We start from the raw sequence: 22,478 nt of genomic DNA on the forward strand, positions 1-22,478 counted from the left end.
TCTCCCACCCATTTGAAAACATAAGAGGGAAGGTATCAATTGCCTGTGCCGTCAAGAGTAAACATAGCATAGTTAGTCCAGAACCCAGCTAATTTTTCTAGCTGTTTTATATAAAGCCACATTTTGTGCTTTATTTGAGCGCTTTGAATGAATTGCGTGGCCTTAGTTTGTGTATGACTATCAAGATCTTTTGCATATCTATGGGTGACCAAGGATGAGTGATTAATTTTTGGGCCATTTCTAAATTCCTAACAATCATTGAGTGCCTAGGTAGAGGTGCTGGTTATTACTCGGGATATTTTCCAGCCTGTTCCAGGTCTATAGCAGTGGATAGGACTACAATGCCAAAAACAGTCCACTGTTACTGTAGGGTGAAGATTAAGGTGGGTCCCAACACCCAGGTGACTTGTTTGATGATTGGCAGATATCTCACCCCTCCTTTAGTTCTTTGGAAAATATCAGCTGTCTATAGCCACCTATAATTCTAGTGCTGGCAGTTTCAGGGTACAGTCTTTGTGGACTATCTGCTTTGTAGCAACTGAATCTTTCTGCACCTGGACATCATGCATGGTGTCTCCTCTGAGCTTTCCAGAGTCTCTGATATGGTAATGCTCACTCCCATTACAGGAGACATAGCATTGTATCTAATTAAAGGTAACATCAAACGTATTCGTTTGTACGCATACATAAGCAGAAATGCGTATTAGTAGAATGAGTTGGATCTTCCGACACTAGTTTTTTTTATGGTTCTCCATGCTTTCCTGTTCCTGTGATTCCCACACCCTTCAACTCTTGTACAGGTGTCACTGTGACAGGAAGTCATAGAAAATTTCCACAATACGGTCATAGAAGTAAACTTTTAAAGGATAAGTTCACCTTTTGGAACTCCTTTTTAGGGTGGAACATGTAGCATGTTACCATTTCTGCAGCTGCTGCCTGTTCCTCTGCCTCTAGTAACAGCGACAGGGAATCTTCTCCTCCCACCTTGCTGTCACTATTTAAATTAAAAATGCAGCCGTGCAGGGCTCCGCCCGCCCACGTCATTCATACACCGAGTTCTGTGGATGGGCGACTACAAGTACCAACAACCTTTGCGGTTGGTGGCTTGTAGTTCTCAGTGAACTACCACAGCACTGTTGACCACTCTAGGTAGTTCATTGTCTCATCCTGACAAGTCTTCAGGACTATTGCATGACACCGTGATATGCTGATCGAAGGTGCATGCAATGCTTTACAGGCTCCAAATAAAAAAAGTAAAGTTAGCTGCAAAAAAATGTGCATTTATTATATATATATATATATATATATATATATATATATATATATATATATATATATATATATATATATATATATATATATATATTTTTTTTTTTCTTTTTAAGGTGTCTTTTCTATTCTATCCAAAACAAAAATAAATAAATAAAATGCTTGTATTTGGTATTACAAGCACTTGGCAAGCACATCACTACTTATAGGCCTTAAATAATGGTACTTTTCTTTACTTTGCAAATTACTATGTACTCTATAATTAAATTCCTATATGGCCTTAATAACTCCATTTGTTCAAACAGCACCAGTCTCTGCTGGAGAACCCTGGTAGGATGGTAACTTTTAATCACACTTGTAACGGCATTGACGAAGTGACATTTCTGGCACATAACTATCCATATAATTGCACTATCACGGAGATGCCCTGCTTCTAGCAAGCATTAAAATTCAGCTCTGCTTAATTGTACAGCTCATAAATCTCTCAGCCCTAGAAACATCTTGGTGTCAGGAGGAATAGAGGTCGCCTCCGCCATTTAAATCGCATGTTAAGTGTCTGATTTATAGCAAGTTGTTTTAGCTGGAATCAGCAGAATTCTCAGCTTGGATCTGTGACCGCACTGTCCTCTGTGCTCATACGGTGTGGCCATCGGTGATATAGTCACAGATGTGCTTGTAATTACTGTGACTTATGTATGTCCCGGCTACATATACTGTATGTCCTTAAAGGGGAACTCCAGTCAACTAGAAAAAAATAGTGTTTTAACTTTAAAGGGAACCCATGAGAACAGAAGTACGGAGTGTGTGGATGTACAAGTTAATCCTGGCTTCATTACATTTATGTGTTTTTGGATTTTTGCTGCATGTTCTTGCTGTGATTACTTTCTTTTGTAGAGCAACCCAAGTCAGGGTGACAGCCCTGGAACTTGTTCCTCTAAATACAAATCGACAATGACTGCTGCAGTAATTCTCTCCTCACGGGTATAGTTTAGGCTAGGTTCACACTACTGCGGCTTTGCAGGCCAGGCTTGCATGAGCACGGCAGCCCATTCATTTTAACAGGCTGCTGTACCTGCGTTTCATGAAGGAAAAAGATTCCTGCAGCATTTTGAAAGTGCTGTGGCCAGGAAATCGCATGGTCCTTTTCACCATGTAATTCCCCTTTTGGTTCCAGCACCTACAAACACGCACCATTTTTAGATGCGTGGGTGATGCCAATAAAAATGAATGGCAGCCTTGCTGGTTTTTAAAGAGCAGCTCGTTTTGGCTGCAGGTGGTTGAGGGTTCAGGAACAGGTATGATTCCCGCATCTGCAACCACCTGCAATAGTGTGAACCTAGCCTTAAAAAGGACCTAGCATCAGATTATATTTTTTCACATTAAGTGTATGCATACAAAGTAATATGTGAGTTTAAAACTCCCAGATATGAATTGCCTTTGAAAAAATGACAGTATCCCCTTAACAATGCCTTTATCTGACTGTTTCTCTAGGACTTATCTGCCTTTTTTTCAGGCATCATCCAGGGCGAGTACCTGCAATAGACTGACATCATCTCAGCCTAGGCAAAGTTACTTTACAGGAGCATTAACAGTGATAAAATGTAGGGCTGTTTATGAATAGTTATTAAATACAACAGACTATAATTGTAAACATATTTTTGTTGAATGGGGATCATCTATCTCTAGTTCAGCTCCTGATAGTCTAATAGAAAAGAAAATTCTGATTTTGTTCCACAACTTCCCCTCATCGTGCAGACTGATGCTATACATCTACAGAGATTAAATATGGCTTGGTTCTTGGTCTGTGTGTCTGACATGTCATGTTCCCACTGATTAAGCACTCAGTAGATGGAATTTTCAACACACAACATCTCATTTTCAGTGGAGGGAGACCACCTTTTATGAATAGATCTGATGAGTTATCATAATTTCCATATTTTGGCACATAGGAATGAATGGTATCATGCAACGAGGCTGCTTTATTATATACAAATAATTGCCATGAAAGAAATATTGAAGCTGACCTGACCTTCTGAAAATTCTAGTTGCCTGACTGTGTCATTACTTATGTGACTTCAGTACTTTCTAAGGTACTGGCCCGGAGCAAGTGTGTAGATCAGGAGTTCAGACTTTATACTATACAGGTTGGTGGCTTAAAAGGGTATTGAAGTCAAAACCAGCTTAGGTAACTAAGAATTTTCCAAAGGAGGCCGGTAGTGGCAGACTTCATACTTCTCTTAGGGCTGATTCCCTTTAAAAGGAGAACACCTGACAAAATGATCGCTGAGATGTGAAAAACGTGCAAAGCCACCTGCAGTTTTCAAACACAAGGATGAAACCTAGGCCCACATGTTTTTCTTTATTTCTCCCCAGAAATGCCATTGTAGTCCTAAGAAACAGCTTTAACCTGAAAAAAAGCTGTATGGGCCTCTTTCATCAAATTGTCTATAGTTAGAACTGTATGTGTCGCTTATAGCAACCCATAAAAATCCATCACAAGTTTCAAAATAAAAGAAAGTGGGTGCTATGAAGGCTTCAGTAGAAAAGTCATTTTCTAGAAGTGAGATACAGATAAAAAAAACCTTCATAGGAGTGAGTAGCATCTTTACTACAGTTTGCACTGCTTCTTCATTGTAATGAATGGGCACAGAGCTGAGAGTCACGAGCCTTGTATGTCAGACTGCTTTTCCTCAGGGACTGGCTGCGCCTCTGAATATAGCGCTGACCCTGTTATCTGTTACTTTTTCTGTCTGCAAAACCAAAATAGAACTTGACGTATGTGCACAGTAAGAAATAGCATGTAGTTGCTAGGTAAGCTGTTTTCTTTTTTTTTTTTTTTTACCTGTAATCTCTGCTAATTGGCGTTGGTGTTGAAAAAACTTGGGATTTAATGCTACACATGTTGATGTAATGTTTCCAAGGAGCAAAGCGATGGAAAGGGCAGGTTTGACGCCGCCTGTTCAACTACTAAGATGCGTCAGAAGCCGTCCTGACAACTGCAGCAGATAAAGATGTGTCTCTATTTACATCTGTCTGTCCTGTACTTAAAAGTACACAGATACAAAATACGTTGTCTACGACTAAAAGTGCATCACTTAAACTGAAAAAATAGTATAAGATATAATTGTAAATGTTGCAAAGCTTGTCAGTACAATTAAAGCCCAAATGAAGGATTTTACTTCTGTAGTTTTCTATTGCCATATGTTATGATTTTTTAACAAATTTTCACTCGGAAATACATAAAAATCCTTTTTTTAATGATAGAGTGTGCTTTCTGCTCTCCCACTCCTGTGCTGTATGTTGGCATCGATGAGTAATGCCTAGACCCCTCATCACAAGCGTTCTTACCTGGACCCTGATTTACTAAAGCAGTTGCGCATGTTTACATTGTAAATTGAATTTTTATTTTGCAGGGGAATTTTAGCTTAGCTTGGTGAATATGTTGAAAAAAGAATACTTAATCGCATACAAAAAAAACACATAATATGCTTACATGTTGAAGGATTGAAGTGTGCAGAACTTCATCTCATTCACTATGCCAAGGGAACATCTCCTGGAAAAGTGAACATTCTATACTCTTTTAAGAAATCGGAGTCAGTAACTTTAAGTACTGAGAAATGGAGGGGCATTTCTGACCAGCCCTATTAGATTGCAGAATGTTCTGGGATATGTGGTCAAACTCTACACAGACCTATTTAGACACACAAAATTATAGGACTAGGAAAATGGAGTTCATTATTACATTATCTATTGGATTGAATATCTGTTTCTTTGCCTATAGCTGTGTTTTATGTGACAATACTTAAATAAAAAAAAGTGCAAGCATGTTATGGTTATTAGGCTCCATGCACACAGGACGTTCAAAAAAAGTCTTTCTGGACGTCGGATTGCCGGCAGTAAAACACTGCTTTAAAAAAACACTTTTAACAGCGTTTTTTTTTTAAACGCGTTTAAGCGCCTTTTTGGCCATTTTTTTTTTTTTACCACTTCAATACAGGGCACTTAAACACCTTCCCACCCAGACCAATTTTCAGCTTTCAGTACTCTCACACTTTGAATGACAATTACTCTGTCAAGCTACACTGTATCCAAACAACATTTTTATAATCTTTTTCTTACAATTAGAGCTTTCTTTTGGTACTATTTAATTACCGCTGGGTTTTTTCTTTTTTGCGATATAAGTGGAAAAAGAGCGAATTCTTTTTAAAAAAACACTTTTTTTTTCGTTTCTATTGTAAAATTTTGCAAATAAGTAATATTTATTCATAAATTTGGGCCAAAATTTATACTGCTACATATCTTTGGTAAAAAATAACCCAAATTAGTGGATATTATTTAGTCTGTGTGAAAGTTATAGAGCCTACAATTTAGGGTGCAAATCACTGAAAATGTATTACATCTGATCACCCCTGATGTACTGAAGGCCTATCTCATTTCTTGAGACACTAACAATCAAGGAAAGTACAAATACCCCCCAAATGACCCCTTTTTGGAAAGTAGACAGTCCAAGGTATTTAGTAAGAGGCATGGTGAGTTTTTTGAAGTTGTAATTTTTTCCCACAATTCTTGGAAAAATTAAGACTTTTTTTTACACAAACTTATTGTATTGACAGGTTATTTCTTGAACACAGCATGCACATACTTGCAACAACAGCGAAAAATGCATTCTGCTACTCCTCCTGAGTATGGCGATACCACATGTGTGAGACTTTTACACAGCCTGGCCACATACAGAGGCCTAATATCCAAGTAGCACCTCCAGGCATTCTAGGAGCAAAATTACACATATAATTTCATGACGACCTAGCTCACTTTTGAAGGCCCTGGAGCACCAGGACAATGGAAACGCCCACAAAATGACCCCATTTTAGAAAGCAAACACCCCAACGTATAATCTATGAGGCATAATGAGTCTTTTGAACGGTTCATTTTTTTCCAGAGGTTTTTGAAAAACGTGGGAAAAAAATTAAAATGCATTTTTTTTTACACATAGTTGTCTATTTATAAGATATTTCCAACACATAGCATGTACATAGCAAAAATTACACCCCAAAATGTATTCCCCTACTCTTCTTGAGTATGGCGATACCACATGTGTGAGACTTTTACACAGCCTGGCCACATACAGAGGCCTAACATCCAAATAGCACCTCCAGTCATCCTAGGAGCATAAATTACACATATCATTTCCTGACTACCATTCAAATTTTTGAAGGCCCTTCATATTTCTAACACATAACATGTACATACCAAATAACAAAAGATTACCTGTGATTTTAGTAGTGTAGTGGTCCACAGAAGAGGGCATCGGTCCAGGCAGCAGGCAGGGATGTGGTCAGCACAGCCAAAGCATTGGTCCAGGTAGCAGGCAGAGATGTCCAGGCAGAAATACTGTCTATAGTCAGTAGAGGCAGCAGGCCGAGATATGGTCAACACAGCCAAATTATTGGTCCAGGCAGCAGAAAGAAACACAGTCCATAAAGTCCACTGTCATTGCAGGCAGCGACATGGTCAGCACAGCCAAAGTATTGGTCCAGGCAGCAGGAAGGGCCATCAAGCTTAGGGCCAGGGGGACAGGGGTAGAGGCTTCTCCCACCCAAATCTCTTTGAAGCCTCCGGGCAACCAGACCTTGTTCTAGGAGCACAGAAAACCAAAAACTGACTTTCTCTACTCAGAACGCTATTCTGAAGCCCCTCACATATGTGAGACCCCTGCGTACTGAAGTAGAAGGGCAAAAGATCAGTCCAAGTGGCAGGCAAAAACATGGTCGATTTAACTGGCCGAGGTCGGTGCATGTGGAAATCAGAAACGTGGTTAAAATGGCAGGCAAAGGCATTGTCGGTAAACAGGCCGAGGTCGGTGCACGTGGCAGTCAGAAACATGGTTAAAACAGCAGGCAAAGGCATCATTGGTAAACAGGCTGAGGTTGGTGCATGTGGAAGTCCAGAAATGTGGTTATAAAACGACAGGCAAAGACATTGTTGGTAAACAGGCCAGGGTCAGTTAACATGGAAGGTAGAAACATGGTGGCAGGCAAATGATGCACACAGGTAATTGAAATGGGGAAATGGCAGTCTGTTACTAATAAGGGGAACTAATATCTGATGGATGTATGATACTTTTTGAAACAATCACCGATACACAGGCCAGGTTGGGAAGGACAATCGGGACAATAATAACTTGTATCTCTTCTAACTCCTCTACTTGAGCATACACGACATCTCTTTTGGCGTCTTCTTTCGGATTCTGCGGGGGGAATGCTATAGGGAAAATGTTGCTTATGAAGTCGACTCACACAGTCAGAGCGAATGCTTCCTGGGGCGGGTCCTTGCTGGTAAATAAGGGCAGTGATAATGTTTTCAATATATTTGAGGTAGCTGATGGGTTGGTTTTGGGGTGATTTTTGAGAGCAGACAAATGAATTGAACATGGCCATATGAAACAGATGAAATGCGACTTTTTTTATACCAATAATTGGACTTGCAGGTTTACAAATATGGTTGCAGCATCTGATCATTTAAATCCACCCCCCCCCCCCCCCCCCATATAAAGATTGTAGTCATTGACACATTCAGGCTTTACTACGGGGCCACGTCTTCTCTGAATCTCCACCAAGGTGTCATTGTGAATGGTTCTCATCATGTGAACATCCTTCCTGGCCAACATCTCCTCATTCCTCATGAATGCAGCTTCCCCCTTTTGTAGCCGTTTTGATAATAAATTCTGTGGGAAGCCCTTCCTATTTTTTTGGAAGGTACCGCAGGCCAGGGTTTTTTCATGATACAAGTGATGGAAAAGGGGCAAGCTGCTGTAGTAATTATCTACATAGAAGTGGTAACCTTTTTTGAACAGGGGGTATGCAAGGTCCCACACAATTTTACCACTGGTTCCTATATGTGGGGCACTCACGGGGCAGGAGCTGGGAGTCTTTTCCCTCATAAATACGAAATGTGTACACGTATCCAGTGGCTCAGTCACATAATTTATTCAATTTCACACCGTACCTGGCTCTCTTACTTGGGATATACTGCTTCATATGCAGCCGGCCAGTAAAGTGGATAAGGGATTCGTCTACACAAATATTTTGGTCGGGGATAAAGACTTCAGAAAATCGTTTGGTAAAATAATTTATTAGGGGGTGAATCTTATATAATTTGTCGTGATTGGGATGATCTTGGGGAGAGCACTGCGAATTGTCATTGAAATGTAGGAAGCGCATAATCATATCGTACTGTGACCTGGACATAACAGAAGAATATATGGGCATGTGGTGGATGGGGTGGGTGGACCAGTAGGCATGCAGTTCGTTTTTTGTTGTAAGCCCCATATTAAAAGTAAGGCCCAAAAACAATTTGAATTTGTCTAGTGTTAGACATCGCCATTGGAACATACGGGCGTAGAACGAACTGGGGTTGGCAGCAATAAATTGCTCTGCATAGAGATTTGTTTGGTCCACCATGTACTACAACAAATCTTCGTGGAAAAACAAATAGAAATAGTCCAAATGTGCAAAATTTGAAGTGTGGGGCTGCACACCTGGCTGTGCAGTGAAAGGGGGGATTGTAGCGGATCCTGAGTTGGCAGGTAACCATAAGGGGTTTGCCTGGGCATCGGGAAGGTAGGACTGGGCCTGGATTCTTTGGCTCGATGTGCAATTGCAGTACTTGTACTGTGTTCCTCTTCTTGGGGTCTGGCGCTGCTGGTGGTAGACAGGTGTTCTGATCTAGGTCCTGATCGCCTTACTCTTGTAGGAGGGGCGGTTTCCTCCGCTGACTCGGACTCTGATCCACTACCCTCCACTGGCTCGTATTCCAAACCAGAATTGGATAATGAGAGCTCCCCGCTGCTCTCATCATCCAACATGGTGAGGATGTTATATTCCTCCTCAGCTGTGTAAACTCTTTGGGACATGGTGGTACTTTTGGCGGGCTTGTGTGACAGAACTGGTGGTGGTTCTGACAGCTCACTGATGGCGGGCCTGTGTGATGGTACTGATAGTGGTACTGTTAGTGGTACTAATGGTGGCCTGTGTGACAGATGGGCTGTCAGATCCAGATGGTACTGATGGCGGTACCGATGGTGGGCTTTGTGACAGATGGGCTGTCAGATTCAGATGGTACTGATGGCGGTGCTAATGGCGGTGGCTGTGCTGATGGCGGTGCTGATGGCGGTGGCTGTGCTGGTGGTGGTACCGGTGCTAATGGCGGAGGCTGTGCTGATGGCGGTACCGATGGGGTTGCTGATGGCGGGCTATGACAGGTCCTGCTGGGCTGTGACAGCTCCTGCTGGGCTGCGTCAGGTTTTGATGGGCTGTGACAGGTCCTGAGGGGCTGTGACCTGTTCTCTTTATTGGCAAGGGGGGATTTGTGTTGTGCACAGTAAATGTATGATAAAAAGGTGTTTGACTCTCAGATCAGATCTCTCCTTATCTCTATCCATGATCGATGTGAGGAGAGAGATGGAGAGATCCCTGGATACTGCTGCAGGGTTTATAATTGACCGGCTGTGATTGGACACAGCCGATCACGTGGGTAAACAGCCATTTCATTGGCTGTTTACCCTGATCGGGATGGGGCTATGTCCAAGGGACATATGCCATCTCCGCCCGATTTGTTTTGACATGTGACCGGCTGTTATTGGAAACAGCCGATCACATGGTAAACAGACAATTTCATTGGCTGTTTACCCTGATCGGGGAAGCGCTGTGTCCGAGGGACAAGCGTTATCCCCGATCGCCGTGGTGCGCGCCCCCGGGGGCTCGCAATGGCATTGTATCCTGCAGGACGTCATATGACGTGATGTCAGGATAATCAAACCACTTTGCAGCCGTCTATTTGTAATAGGGCAGGCAGCAAGTGGTTAAATTACACCCAGCTTACATTCAGCTCTGCAATGTAAAAAAAAAAAACGATGAATGCTGATAAAAGCACGTTTATGAGCATTTTTCTAAGTTTTTTGTGGTCAGAAGAACTGCTCTTGAACGTGATTTTAGGGCATTTAGACAATAGCCCATAAACTCCCCTGCTGATAAACTTCAAAAAAGTCCATGTGTGCATGGAAACCTAGGAAAGCATAGAGGGGATTTTAAGGGCACTCCCAAAAACGTCAGCTTATCAGCTTCAGTGTGCATGAGGCCTTAGTTGCTCCGCTTTGTTCACTCCAACTCACAGCATTTTGGGGATTCAAATTCCACTGCTTGTGTGTCTCAATTGAAGCAGTACAATTTGAAATGCAGTGTTCCAGAGAGCCAGTTTCAGATTTTGTATTTATTCTGTATTCTGGAATCGCAATTGGAGGTACAGAAGCACTCTCGGTGGACAGGAACCGAACAAGGATTTGTTTCTCTCGCCCTTGGAGTCCAGTAAGTATACTGTGTAAGAAGCCAATGACTGAATCATTCCACCAAATTCCATTTATTATTTTTAACAACAACAATAATAATAAAAAATATAACTTTTGTTTGAAAATACTGTTTAAGCCGCATACAAAGTCCATTGCTGTCAGTCAAAGCAGACTGCTGGATTTGTTGTGAGAGCACGACAGTATAGCACCATCACTTTCACCCCCACCAAGAGCAAAACAGAACCTGCAAGTGTTATATGCAAGTGTAGCTGTTGTCATGCAATTACCAACCAGAATTTTATGTTTTGGTTATAATAGTTAAGGGTTTTAACCTTTTCTGTTTCAAAATTTTTATTATCAATTGACATAAAAATTACACAGTACGTTACAATCAGAATTCAGATAGAACAATGGATAAAGAACAAATGATCACGAAACTTGCGACTTATGCGTAATATAGCAGTTACAAGGAGCACTGAAGGACATGTCGCATAGATCAGGATGGAGAGTAATTGTTTAGCTAAACGATCAGGAACCCAAACATTCCGGTGTCACCGGGGTCGGAGAGGTAGATTACTCCCAATAGCGAAAAATATATTGGTTAGGGGAGCACTGGTACTGCGTGGGCAAAGTTTTCAAATATGGGAAAGAGGAAGGGAAAGAACAGTTAGATTAGGAACACGAGTAAAAGTAGTGAAATAAGAAAGAAAGGAAAGAGAAGTGAGGAGCGAGAGAAAGAGAGAGACTGGTCGATCAGCCCGCACGGGCCCAGGCCGCCGCATGCTGGAGATGATTTCTAACAAATGGGTATTTCAGGGCTCCAAAAGATAGGGGTCTAAATCAGGGGGTAAAAAGTGTTGCATCCAGGGCTGCCAGACCTTATAAAATTGAGGCATACGATCTAAGAGTTTCGCTTCAATCTTGCAATGGATCATGGCCTGTGTAACCCTGTTTTTCAGTTCCGCCACCGGGAGCGTCGGAGTTTTCCAGGCTCTGGCTATCGTTTGCTTAGCCGCCGTGGTAAGTTGAAGGAATAGGGATAGCTGATTGCGGGTATAATTGTGGGGTGTTAAGTTGAGTAGGGCTAGAGATGGGTCCGGTGAGAGGGTGTCTCCTATAAGGATTGATGCTATCTGGAAGGTCGCTATCCAAAAACGTTGGGCCACCGGACACGTCCACCAGATATGGAAATGTGTGCCTGCTTCATTACAACCTCTAAAGCATGTAGCGGGGTACCCAGGTACAAACTTAGCTATTCTGGCTGGGACCAGATACCAACGCATAAGAACTTTAAAGTTAGCTTCAGAGGCGATAACATTTTGGGAGGCTTTACTGGTGTTGGTCCAGATCGTAGTCCATGCGTCGCTGTCTAGGTCTAAGTTGAGGTCTGTGGACCAACTAGTGGTATAAGGTGGAAGGGATGCAGGGGGAGAGGAGAAATGGGAGTATAATTGGGAGATAATGCCTGGAGCATGTGGATCAGTATCACATATTTCCTCATAGATTGACATATTATCATGTACGCTAATGGGTTTGGGTATCGAATTGACAAAATGGGCAATTTGTAGGTAACGGAAACATTCGCTATTGGGGATGTGAGATTGGGCTTGCAATATGGGGAAAGCTTTGATACGTCCATTTTTCGTTAAGGTGCAAATTCGGTCTAGGCCTGCCCTAAACCAAGCTGCAAATAGGCCGGCTCAGAGAAGGCCGGGCCAAACGATGGGTGACCAAAAATGGAAAGTAAAGGTAAGTGCTGGGATTTGAGTCAAAAGGATTTGTGGATTCTGTCCCAGATTTTAAGGGAATGCAGTGTGACCGGGTTATTAGGTTTGCTTCTCTGCGTGGGGGGAAGCCACAGGAGATTGGATATATTCACAGGAAAAGTGTCACAGGAAAAGTGTCTACGGCCTCGAGACTGACCCATATAGGTACTTCCGTTTTTGCATGGTACAGGGTGAGTTGAGCAAGCTGGGGGGTTTTAACCTTTTATCAAGTTGTGATCATTGTCTAGATCCCCGTTTGTGTCCACCAAGACAGAAAACCAGCAAAATACTAACAGGAATACTAACTACTGTATATATTCGAATATAAACCGAGGCACCTCATTTTACCACAAAAAACTGGGAAAACGTATTGACTCAAGTATAAGCCTAGGGTGGGAAAATGCAGCAGCTACTGTGTAAACAATGCCCATTTGAAGCCTCACTGTGCCCATTTGCAGCCTCATTGTGCCCATCTGCAGCCGTACCTTTGATTACTATAACAGCGAGTGTCTCCCGCTGTGTTGCACAGTTTGTTTGGCGTCCATTGTAATAAAGCCCCGCCTCCTTCTCGTCCGTAATAGACGGAACACTGATACAGTTTCCCAGCATTGTATTGGAGCCACACCATTAGCTCAAGGACATTTTGCAGTGCACACCCCCGTTTTGCCGGTATTTGTACCCTTGGGGAGCCTCATTAGAGGCCGACAAACATGTCGTTGAGGGCCTATTTATTATAAAAAAAAACACCCACAGCCCTTTGGGGAAGTGGATGTACATTTTACATCCCCTACTGTGAAACAATTTTAGAAGATTGTATCGTGTGTGACTATTTAAGTGAAAGATCTTTAAAGTGTGGCCAAATCATCTCGGCATCTTTAAGCGTTCCTACCTTACATATATGGAGGAGTACTGTTGTCAAGAATTACCACGATATTGTTATTTCCTGCTCTCTACCCCTGATGAAAGTTCTGTAATAGCAGAGACTGGAAACGCGTTGGATTTGGGACACCAATGAGAGTATCAATGGTTTTTATATAGATCTTTTTTTGTGTATTTCTTTGACTATATTTTATTGGAGACATTTCTTGTCTGGTTGTCTCTTTTTATTTTGTACTGTATAAATAAAAATATAAGTTTTACTTGCAATTTTGGTGGTATTGGTGGTCTATTAAAGTCCCATGAAGGGGGTCTCCTTTTTTAATTAGATTTAGGGATGGGACCGCCATGCCACAGCTTTTGACACAGTGAAAGCCCCGTCTTTTTTGTCAGCATTGTATCAGTGTTCCTTTATCCATTCTTTTTAAATCTGCAGCTTTTATTAAAATAATACATGGGCTTTCAGCAATAAGGGTCTTTGTTTAGATACTTTTTATTATGGGGTGAGAAGTGTCTGATAATTATGCTCCTGCATTGTCACGCTGTCATATGCACCCATGATGGAGTCTACAAATGGCAAATCCAACACAAATTGCAAAGGTATGGTCTGCTGTTTGCAGCCATCAGATAGCCACCCCAGAACAATGATGTGAAGCTGGCACTCTGGAGTATCAAGATTTTATAAAAAATAAATAAATAAAAGACATTTGTGTATGATACACATGGGTTGATTTACTAAAACTTAAGAGTGCAAAATCGGGTGCAGCTGTGCATGGTAGCCAATCAGCTTCTAACTTTAGCTTGTTCAATTACTGCAAGAATTGTAGATGCCTGATGGTCACAGGAGTAATTAAGTTGTTTCTCCTTAGCGGAACCAGGTAAAGGAAAAAAGTCATATTGGAACATGCTCTGGAGTGGAAGAGAGAAGTGTGGGGGTAAATTTGGGTAATGCCTGCACAAATGCATTAACCAGTTCCCACCCAGGCCAATTCTGACATTTCTCTCCTACAAAAAGGGAAAATCTGTATTTTCTCTTATATTCACCGACCGACACAGCTCCTCTCTTAGCCATTGGTTGTATACCTCACCTCTAGGAGAAATTCTAGGCAAAGTTGTAATACAACACTCAGAACTTTCAGTTTCGCCCATGGGGGCGATCCCTTAGGCCTCCTGCCTGCTAGCAGACCTCAGTTTTATTTTGCCTAGTGAAGGAGAAAGACCTAGGAACCCTGCGGGCCCAAAAGTCCTGTTTTTTTTTGCAGAAGCTTCGCTTTTTGCGCAAGATGAGTGATCCTGTGATCTTCGATCAACAGCCGCTTGGGTGACAGGCTTGTTCGCTTATCCTTCTAGTCTCCCCAGTCTGGCCATCGAGCGTGTGCAGGTCGCAGCTACGGCTCAGCAGGCCACGACATACCTCAGCTCCAGAGGTGGTCGTGAGCTTTTATGCTCTGGGGCGTACATCTGACCGGGCTACTGATGTCTGTGTCACAGTATGCCGAGGCCAGTAGCCTTCCCTGTACTGATCAGGAGTAGGTCTACAGTGGAATGTCTCCCAGCTCTTCAGGACTGGTAAGTACAGCTCTCCCTGTTCTGATGGGGCTGAGCAACTGGGCATTCCCTGGGAGGTCGATTCTTCCTTCTGGGAGAAATGCTGCATGTGGCTGCTTGAGCGGTGTGTGTGTGCCTAAATAGGGTCTCTCTGTGGGCTCTCACCTGACATGGGGGGGCTGGCTGAATGGCGGTGGTCCTGGGGCCTGTATGGTATGCCCCTGAAAGGTGCCTGTGAGGGTCTGCTGGGAATAGGGCAGCGCTGTGGCTTTGCAGGGGGTTTTTTTATTTCTACGTCATGGCGATGTTTGGCGCCCATTTTAGGTGTGGGCAGAGCAGGCTGACTGCCTGGGCTTCAGCAGCCATTTTCTGGAAGCCTGAACACATTTTCAGTGTTCCCTGACAGCAGCATGGCTCACACTGCTCTCACAGCCTTTTTCCCTGCGTTTCCGGTCTGTGTACTGGACGCTGAGCGGCCATTTTATTGAAGCCTGAGCATTTTCTATGATCATTTTAGCGATCATTCCATCCATTATCACCAACTCAGTTTTTGGTTTCCTCTGCTCCTGGGCGCACTCAGGGACTACAGGCACCACTTGTGGACAGCGCAGAACTCCCCAGGGTGGTGAGTCCGGTGGGAATGAGCCCCTCAGTAAGCGACAGCAGGGAGGGTGGGACTGTCACTGTCCTAAGTCCCTTTCTGGTGGCAGACAGGATAGGGTCAGCATGGCTTCAGAAACTAGTGTTTCTTCCCCCAAAGTCCAGGCAATGGCAAGCGGGTCACCTGCAGACTACACAGTGCCCATGGACACCCTGATGGCGGTCCTCAACTCATTCATTGCTAGATGGAGGCGCTGCGTGGGAAGATGGGTGCAATAAGGTGGCCCCTGTTCCCCCCGTCCTCTGGGGAAAGCTCTGGCACAGACTCTGGCCCTGGTGAGGCTGGTGACCCCTGCTCTGTCTTGTCAGATGACGCTGACCAGGACCATTCGGAAAGTAAAGATGAGTCCTCGTCTGGGTCCGCAAAAATGCGCTTTTTGGAACACTTATCACAGCTGTGCGTGATACCCTGAAGATTCAGGAGCCAGCAGGTACCCCTGCTGATGTACCGGTCCCTTTTGGGTCCTGCAAGCCAGCATGTTCACCTATGGTGTTCCCATATCTGACTTATTTGCAAGTTCACTTACAGGGAGTGGGGTCGCACGCAACAGACCTTTTTGGTCCCCAGACACAGGGCGGTGCATTACCCCTTTGAGGAAAGCCTTCTCACAAAGTGGTCGGCTCCTCTGGTCGTGGACCCTCCAGTATCCAGGTTAAATAAGTAACCAGGATCCCGGTAGTGGGAACTCCTGTATTTAAGGATCCCGCGTTCCTTGTTTACGGTTGTGGGGTCCGCTGTGTGACCAGTACTGGCATCCGCACTTGTCTTCGGACACTGACTGAGTGGGCAAAACCTTTGCACACGAATTGGGAGAGCGTCAGGCTTTTCCTGTCTGTGTGAAACTGGCAGACCAACTAGTGCAAGGCCTTAAGTACATTTGTGATGCGGCCCTGGATACCTCCCTCTGTATCTAGGGCTTCAGTGACAGCTGTGGTGCTGAGGCGCCTGATTTGGCTGAAATGCTGGTCTGTTGACCAGGCATCTAAAAAAGCCCTGACGGATCATCCGTTCCTTGGTGACCGGCTCTTTGGAGCCTCTTTTGGATGGCATTAGTAAGAATGCCACCGGTGGCAACAGTGTATTACTCCCACAGGCCAGGAAGGATAAGGAGCCACGCTGTAGGCAAGGGCCCTCTTTTTTCCGTTCCCTAATGGCTTTTCCGTCCGCTTGGAGCTTCGGTATAACGTCCCCAGCCGACAGGACAACCACGGACAGACAAAAACGTCCCTGGAACCGCAAGCCTAACAAGCCTGCGATTATAAGTGCTACAGCATGAAGGTTTGTCCCCACTCATGTCTCGGGTGGGGGGTCGTCTTCGGGAGTTTGCAGCCCGGTGGTCCGCTCAGTTTTCCACCAATGGACCTGCGATCTGATTTCCTCAGGCTACAAGATAGAGTTGCTCTCTTGGTCGCCAAACAGATTCTTCCCCTCCAGCATACCCGTATCCCTAGCTTGCCGGGAGGCCCTCTTGGGGGCAGTAAGGGATCTGCTGAGTCGCAGGGTGGTTGTACCGGTTCCGGAATCAGAACGTTTCCAAGGATTCTACTCAAATATGTTGTAGTTTCCAAGAAGGAAGGGGTATGTTCAATCTTGGACCCAAAAAGCCCTCTATCACTTTGTTAAGGTGTAGAGGTTCAGAAAAGGTTCAGTAGTTGCTGCACTCCATCAAGGGTGCTCCCTGGCACCCTTGGACATCCAGGATGCGTACCTGCACATACCCATATGCCTGTGGCAGCAGAAGTTTCTGCGATTTGCAGTCGGGGAAGCCCACTACCAGTTTGTGGCTCTCCTTTTTTGGTCTGACATCAGCCCCCGAGTCTTTACCAAGGTTTTGGCTCCGGTTTTGATGTTGCTACGGCAACGAGGGATCGCGATCGTGGGATATCTAGACGATCTCCTCCTGAGAGCATCTTCCACCTCATAATTAGAGGAGGATGTAGCGATCACCATGCAGACTCTGCGAGAATTTGGGTGGCTGTTGAACCTAAAGAACTTAGTGATTGTACCAACTCAGCGTTTGGAGTACCTAGGCTTGCTGCTAGACTCCATGGAAGCAAGAGTTTTTCTCCCTTCAGACAACCTGCAGACTCTCAGATCCACGGTAAGACTGCTGATGAACCGCAGGTGGATGTCGCTTCGCTTTTGCATGCGAGTCCTGGGGCTCATGGTGGTCTCCTTGGAGGCTGTACCGTTTGCCCAGTTCTACACCAGAGTCCTGCAGAAGGAGATCTTGTCTAAATGGGACAAATCTCAGTTGTCCCTGGATCGTCAGATTCAGGTGAGCCAATCGGTCAGAGAATCACTAATCTGGTGGCTGAGATCCCCGGTGATTCAGGCCGGAAAGTCGTTCCTACCACTAAAGTGGACAGTGATCACAACGGACACCGGGTGGAGTAATGGGGGTTCAGTCAGCTCAGGGCCTCTGGTCGACGACAGAATCCGAGCTGCCGATCAGTCTGCTCAAACTGAGAGCAATCAGGCTGTGCCTCTCCACACGGTCGATGAGACTGCAAGGACGTACGACCAGGGTCCAGTCAGACAACGCCACTGCAGTGGCATATGTCAATCACCAAGAGGGGACAAGAAGCTCAGCCGTGGCACGGGAGGTCGCTTAGATACTTCGGTGGGCAGAGCGACATGTACTGGTTTTGTCGGCCATTTACATTCCCGGAGTGAAGAGCTGGCAGGCGGACTATCTGAGTCGCCAGATGCTGGACCCAGGAGAATGGGCGTTGCATCCGGAGGTATTCAGGTTACTGTGCCTGAGGTGGGGCACACCAGACGTGGATCTCCTGGCCTGCCGTCTCAATCAGAGGGTGCCAATATTCGTGTCCAGGACAAAAGATCTGTGGGCGGATGTGTCAGACGCGCCGGTGGCTCCGTGGGATCAGTACCAGCTGATCTATGCCTTTCTTCCACTGAAGCTGTTACCACGTCTGATTCGCAGAGTGGAAGCCGAGGGGATCCCAATAATACCGGTGGCCTCAGATTGGCCTTAGCGTCCATGGTATGCAGACCTGGTGCGTCTGGTGGCAGACGCTCCCTGGTGACTGCCATTACGAGAGGACCTTCTGTCTCAAGGTTCAAATTCTCCATCCTGCTTTACCATCGAGGGCTTTAATGGCATGGCTATTGAGAGCCAGGTGTTGAGGAACTGGGGTCTGTCGGACTCGGTGATCCCAACTATGTTAAGAGCTCGGAAATCTTCTAGTGGCCATCACATCGGCCAGGAGGTTCTCGGAACTGGCGGCCTTGTCTTGCAAGTCGCCTTATCTGGTTATCCATAGGATAAGGTGGTGTTGTGTTCGCAACGTCCTTTCTTCCGAAGGTGGTCGTGGCTTTTCACATTAATGAGGACATTGTGTTACCATCTCTCTGTCCTAGGTCAAAACACCCTAAGGCGGTGGCCCTTCACGCTCTGGGCATGGTTCGGGCTCTGAAAGTGTATTTGTCTACCACTGCTCCCTTTCGGAAGTCAGAGTCGTTGTTTCTTAGTAGCTGGTCCCAAGAAAGGCATGGCGGTCTCATCAGCCACCATTTCCAGGTGGATCAGACAGATTGTAGTACAAGCCTACGCCTTAAAGGGGCAGATGCCCCTTTTTGCTGTTACGGCCCACTCCACAAGGGCAATCGGAATGTCTTGGGCCTTCCGACACCAAGCGTCTGCCGCTCAGGTGTGTAGGGCGGCGACCTGGTCGCCTGTCCACACATTTACCAAGTTCTACAAGGTAGACTTCAGTGCATCGGCTGATGCCTATTTTTGGCTGCAAAGTTTTGCAGGTGGCTGTGTAGTTGCAATTGAATATGCAATATTTTACCTTTTTTTTTTTTACTGGTTTTTCGATAAAAACAAAGTACCTTTAAGTTAATGCACTGTTGCTTTACATTCCACAGTGTTGTGCGGTTGTGGGTAGTCACTCCTGTTGACGGTACCCTGATTTTTGTGGTGGATTTCTCCAACGCACTGTTCTTTTTTGTGGATAAAGTTTCACTTGTTCCCACTTGCCACGGTGGATGGCTAAGAGAGGAGCTGTGTCAGTCGGTGAATTACAGAGAAAAGAATTTTACAGTGAGTTAAAAAAATCTTATTTTTTGCTAGAAAGTTACTCAGAACCCCCAAACATTTTATATATTTATATATATATATATATATATATATATATATATATATATATATATATATATATACACTTTAAAAAGTCTAATGCAAAAAACACAATATATAGCCCAATTTTTTGGTTAAACTTTAAAATATGACGCTATGCCAAGTAAATAGATCCCTAAGATATCACGCTTAAAAATTGCTCATGCTCGTGGAATGGCACCAGGCAAAGCTTTAAACATTTTTACAGGTTATCAGTTTAGAGTTAGAGGAGGTCTAGCGCTAGAATTATTGTTCTCACTGTTTGTCGCGGTACCTCACATGTGTGGTGCGAACATCATTTACATATGCGGACACGACCTACATTTGTGTTCACTTCTGTGTGCGAGTACAAGTGTATGGGGGTCCATAAACATGAGATAAAAAAAACAAAAAAAAAAAAACATTTATCTCAGCTTTCCAGGGGAAAAAATGGCAGTGTTTACATCTTCCAGAGTCAGACATCATGATGTCGCTGCTGGCCTTCCAGTATGGTACCCAACCTACTCTATGATAACTTGCCGCCAGGATCGTTACCTGGGCTCTCGGGCTACACGGGGACATCCCTTCCTGCTGCCTGTAAAAGCAGTCCAGCGGCTAATCATCTGCAAGGATGACTTTTAGATTTTAGGGAATCACTAGCTGAAAAGAAAGATATGTGGATGATGCCTGATATGTCCATTTCAAGTCCAGAATGTCATATGATGTCCTACAGATGGGAAGTGGTTAATTTTGCCTTCCCCATTGGTTTTGCCATATTTTTGGCAACACACTTAATGGTAAATTTTGCTCCCTATTTGTGACAAGGTTACTTTAATGCTTATATTCTCTAATATGCTGAAAGGTCTAAGATCTCAACAGCCCCCAGTATTGGGCATATAGTTGTATTCTTGTAGCAAACTTGCCATGGAGTGCGCAGTTTTCACCGAAGTTAAATTTTTTCTCTTTAGGCTTGCATGGTAAGGGCAGTAAAGCAAAATCACTTTGCTGAACTACTTTATTAAAAAGATTTGTATACATAAATATGGCTGCTCCTGTGGTCATGTTGACCTTGAAAAAAAATTACATGACCATGTAAATTTTGAATTATAAATTGTGATTCATTTGTGTGCGTACAATATCCATGTGTGTGACCTTCTGAAGGTCAGGCAGGCAAAGATTACTGTATTTATTGGTATATAACACACACTTTTTTCACCCTGAAAATCGTGTGCTAATAGTTTGTGTGTGTAATGCGCCTATGCTGCAATTTGGGCTGCCAAGGAGAGGGGAGGGGGCGGGACGAGCGCCGTCAGATTAAATACAGCAAGAATCTCCTGTTTACTCAGCTGCCTCTGTAATAGAAAGTTCTGTCTCCTGGGCTGGCATTGGACAGGTGCTCTGTCGATCATAGAAGCTGGTTGAGGAGGCGGGACTTTGCATTAAAGAGGCTGCCGAGTAAACAGGAGATTCTTGCTGTATGTAATCTGATGGCGACCGTCCCACCCCGCTCCCTGTCTCCTCCTAGGCAGCAGTAATCTGAGTTGAGGCTGCATATGGGCATTGATCAGGCTGCATTCATGGCAATGGTGAGGCTGCTTATGAGCATTGATCAGGCTGCATTGATGGGCAATTGTGAGGCTGCAGATGGCATTGATCAGGCTGCAGATGATCAATGGTGAGTCTGCATTAATGGGCACTGACCCTTATTATGCTTCAAAGTTCTTACTTTAAAATGTAAGTTTTTTTCCTGAAACTTCCCTCCTGAAATGAAGGTGTGTGTTATAGTCCAATAAATACGGTATTTTGTTTGACCACGTGGAATCCTTAAAGCGGTTTTGTACCTAAAAATTTAACTTCTTGTTATTAAAAGCACATGATAGCATACTTAGCTAAATGAACCCTGAAAAAAAAATATTCAGTACTTACCTTATATTTCAGATGTTTGTGCTGACTTCCGGGCTGTCCTCCCGTGGGAGTAGGCGTGGTTATCATCCTCGCAATGGTCCCTGGGAAATTTCTAAGCTATTTCCCAAGAATCCATGGGGGACAATGAAATTGCGAAATCTCGTGAGATTTCAGGAGGACGCCGGTCACGTGACGAGGGAGTGTCCGAAATTGCCATTTTTAAAGTGGGCAGGCAGCTATATCTGCCATTACCACCATTGCACACAAGGAAGGAAAACAAATACTGCGCATGCGCGAGATCGGCGCTCTAACGGGCGGTGCATGCTGGTCCATCAGCATGCCCGTATCCCGGAAGAGGATGCCTGTGGGCTTCACATGCCCACAGGCAAAATGGAAACGATCATGATGAAATTTTATAAGTTATCCAAATCGGACAAAACGGACAGATAATCGCGCTGAAAACAAAATAAGTGAGTGCTGTATTTAATACTAGTATTGATTGTCATATTGCCAACAAAAAAAATACTTGCAGACAGTGGAATCCCGCTTTAAGATGAGTAACACAAGCATTACAAACTCTATACCAATCCTTCAATGTTTTTTAATTGTGATTATAGGTGGAAGCCTTAACGCACCAGCCAAGAGCCACAACAGTTCACGCTGTACGGGATTCCGAACTTGCCAAACTCCCAGAGGGAGCTCTAACATCTATCAAACGCAAGTATCCACAGGTAAGCAACACATGCTTTTTATGTGTGGGACATTTTGTGAGAAGCAGTTTATATTCAGAAGCCTGTATATTTTGGTAGTCCGATCCATTGTTTACAGCAGAGAGCAGTCATTGTGCTGACTTGATCATTTCTCAGACCACTGACCTCTCATGTGCATTCCACTATAATCAGTTCCTGAGTTTACTCCTAGACAACTCTTGGGGTGTATGATTCATAAAAGCTTTATTAGGAACTTGCTTGCTTGTAGTGTTTACTT

At 44.2% G+C, this 22,478-nt stretch overlaps 1 protein-coding gene across 2 annotated transcripts in view; it reads left to right on the forward strand.

Annotated features, from left to right (window-relative positions):
* The window catches only part of PNPLA7 (patatin like domain 7, lysophospholipase), a 620,671-nt gene that overhangs the window by 329,772 nt on the left and 268,421 nt on the right, over nt 1-22,478 (forward strand). For both annotated transcript variants that reach the window (XM_077476726.1, XM_077476735.1), the window contains one exon: nt 22,109-22,222. In XM_077476726.1, coding sequence (XP_077332852.1) covers nt 22,109-22,222 — 114 coding nt within the window. The remainder of the gene's footprint in view (nt 1-22,108; nt 22,223-22,478) is intronic.

The sequence above is a fragment of the Lithobates pipiens genome, unplaced genomic scaffold (assembly GCF_037356315.1).
Source record: "Lithobates pipiens isolate NorthernLeopardFrog02 unplaced genomic scaffold, aLitPip1_a1.2 Scaffold_1, whole genome shotgun sequence".
Classification (NCBI taxonomy): Eukaryota; Metazoa; Chordata; class Amphibia; order Anura; family Ranidae; genus Lithobates; species Lithobates pipiens.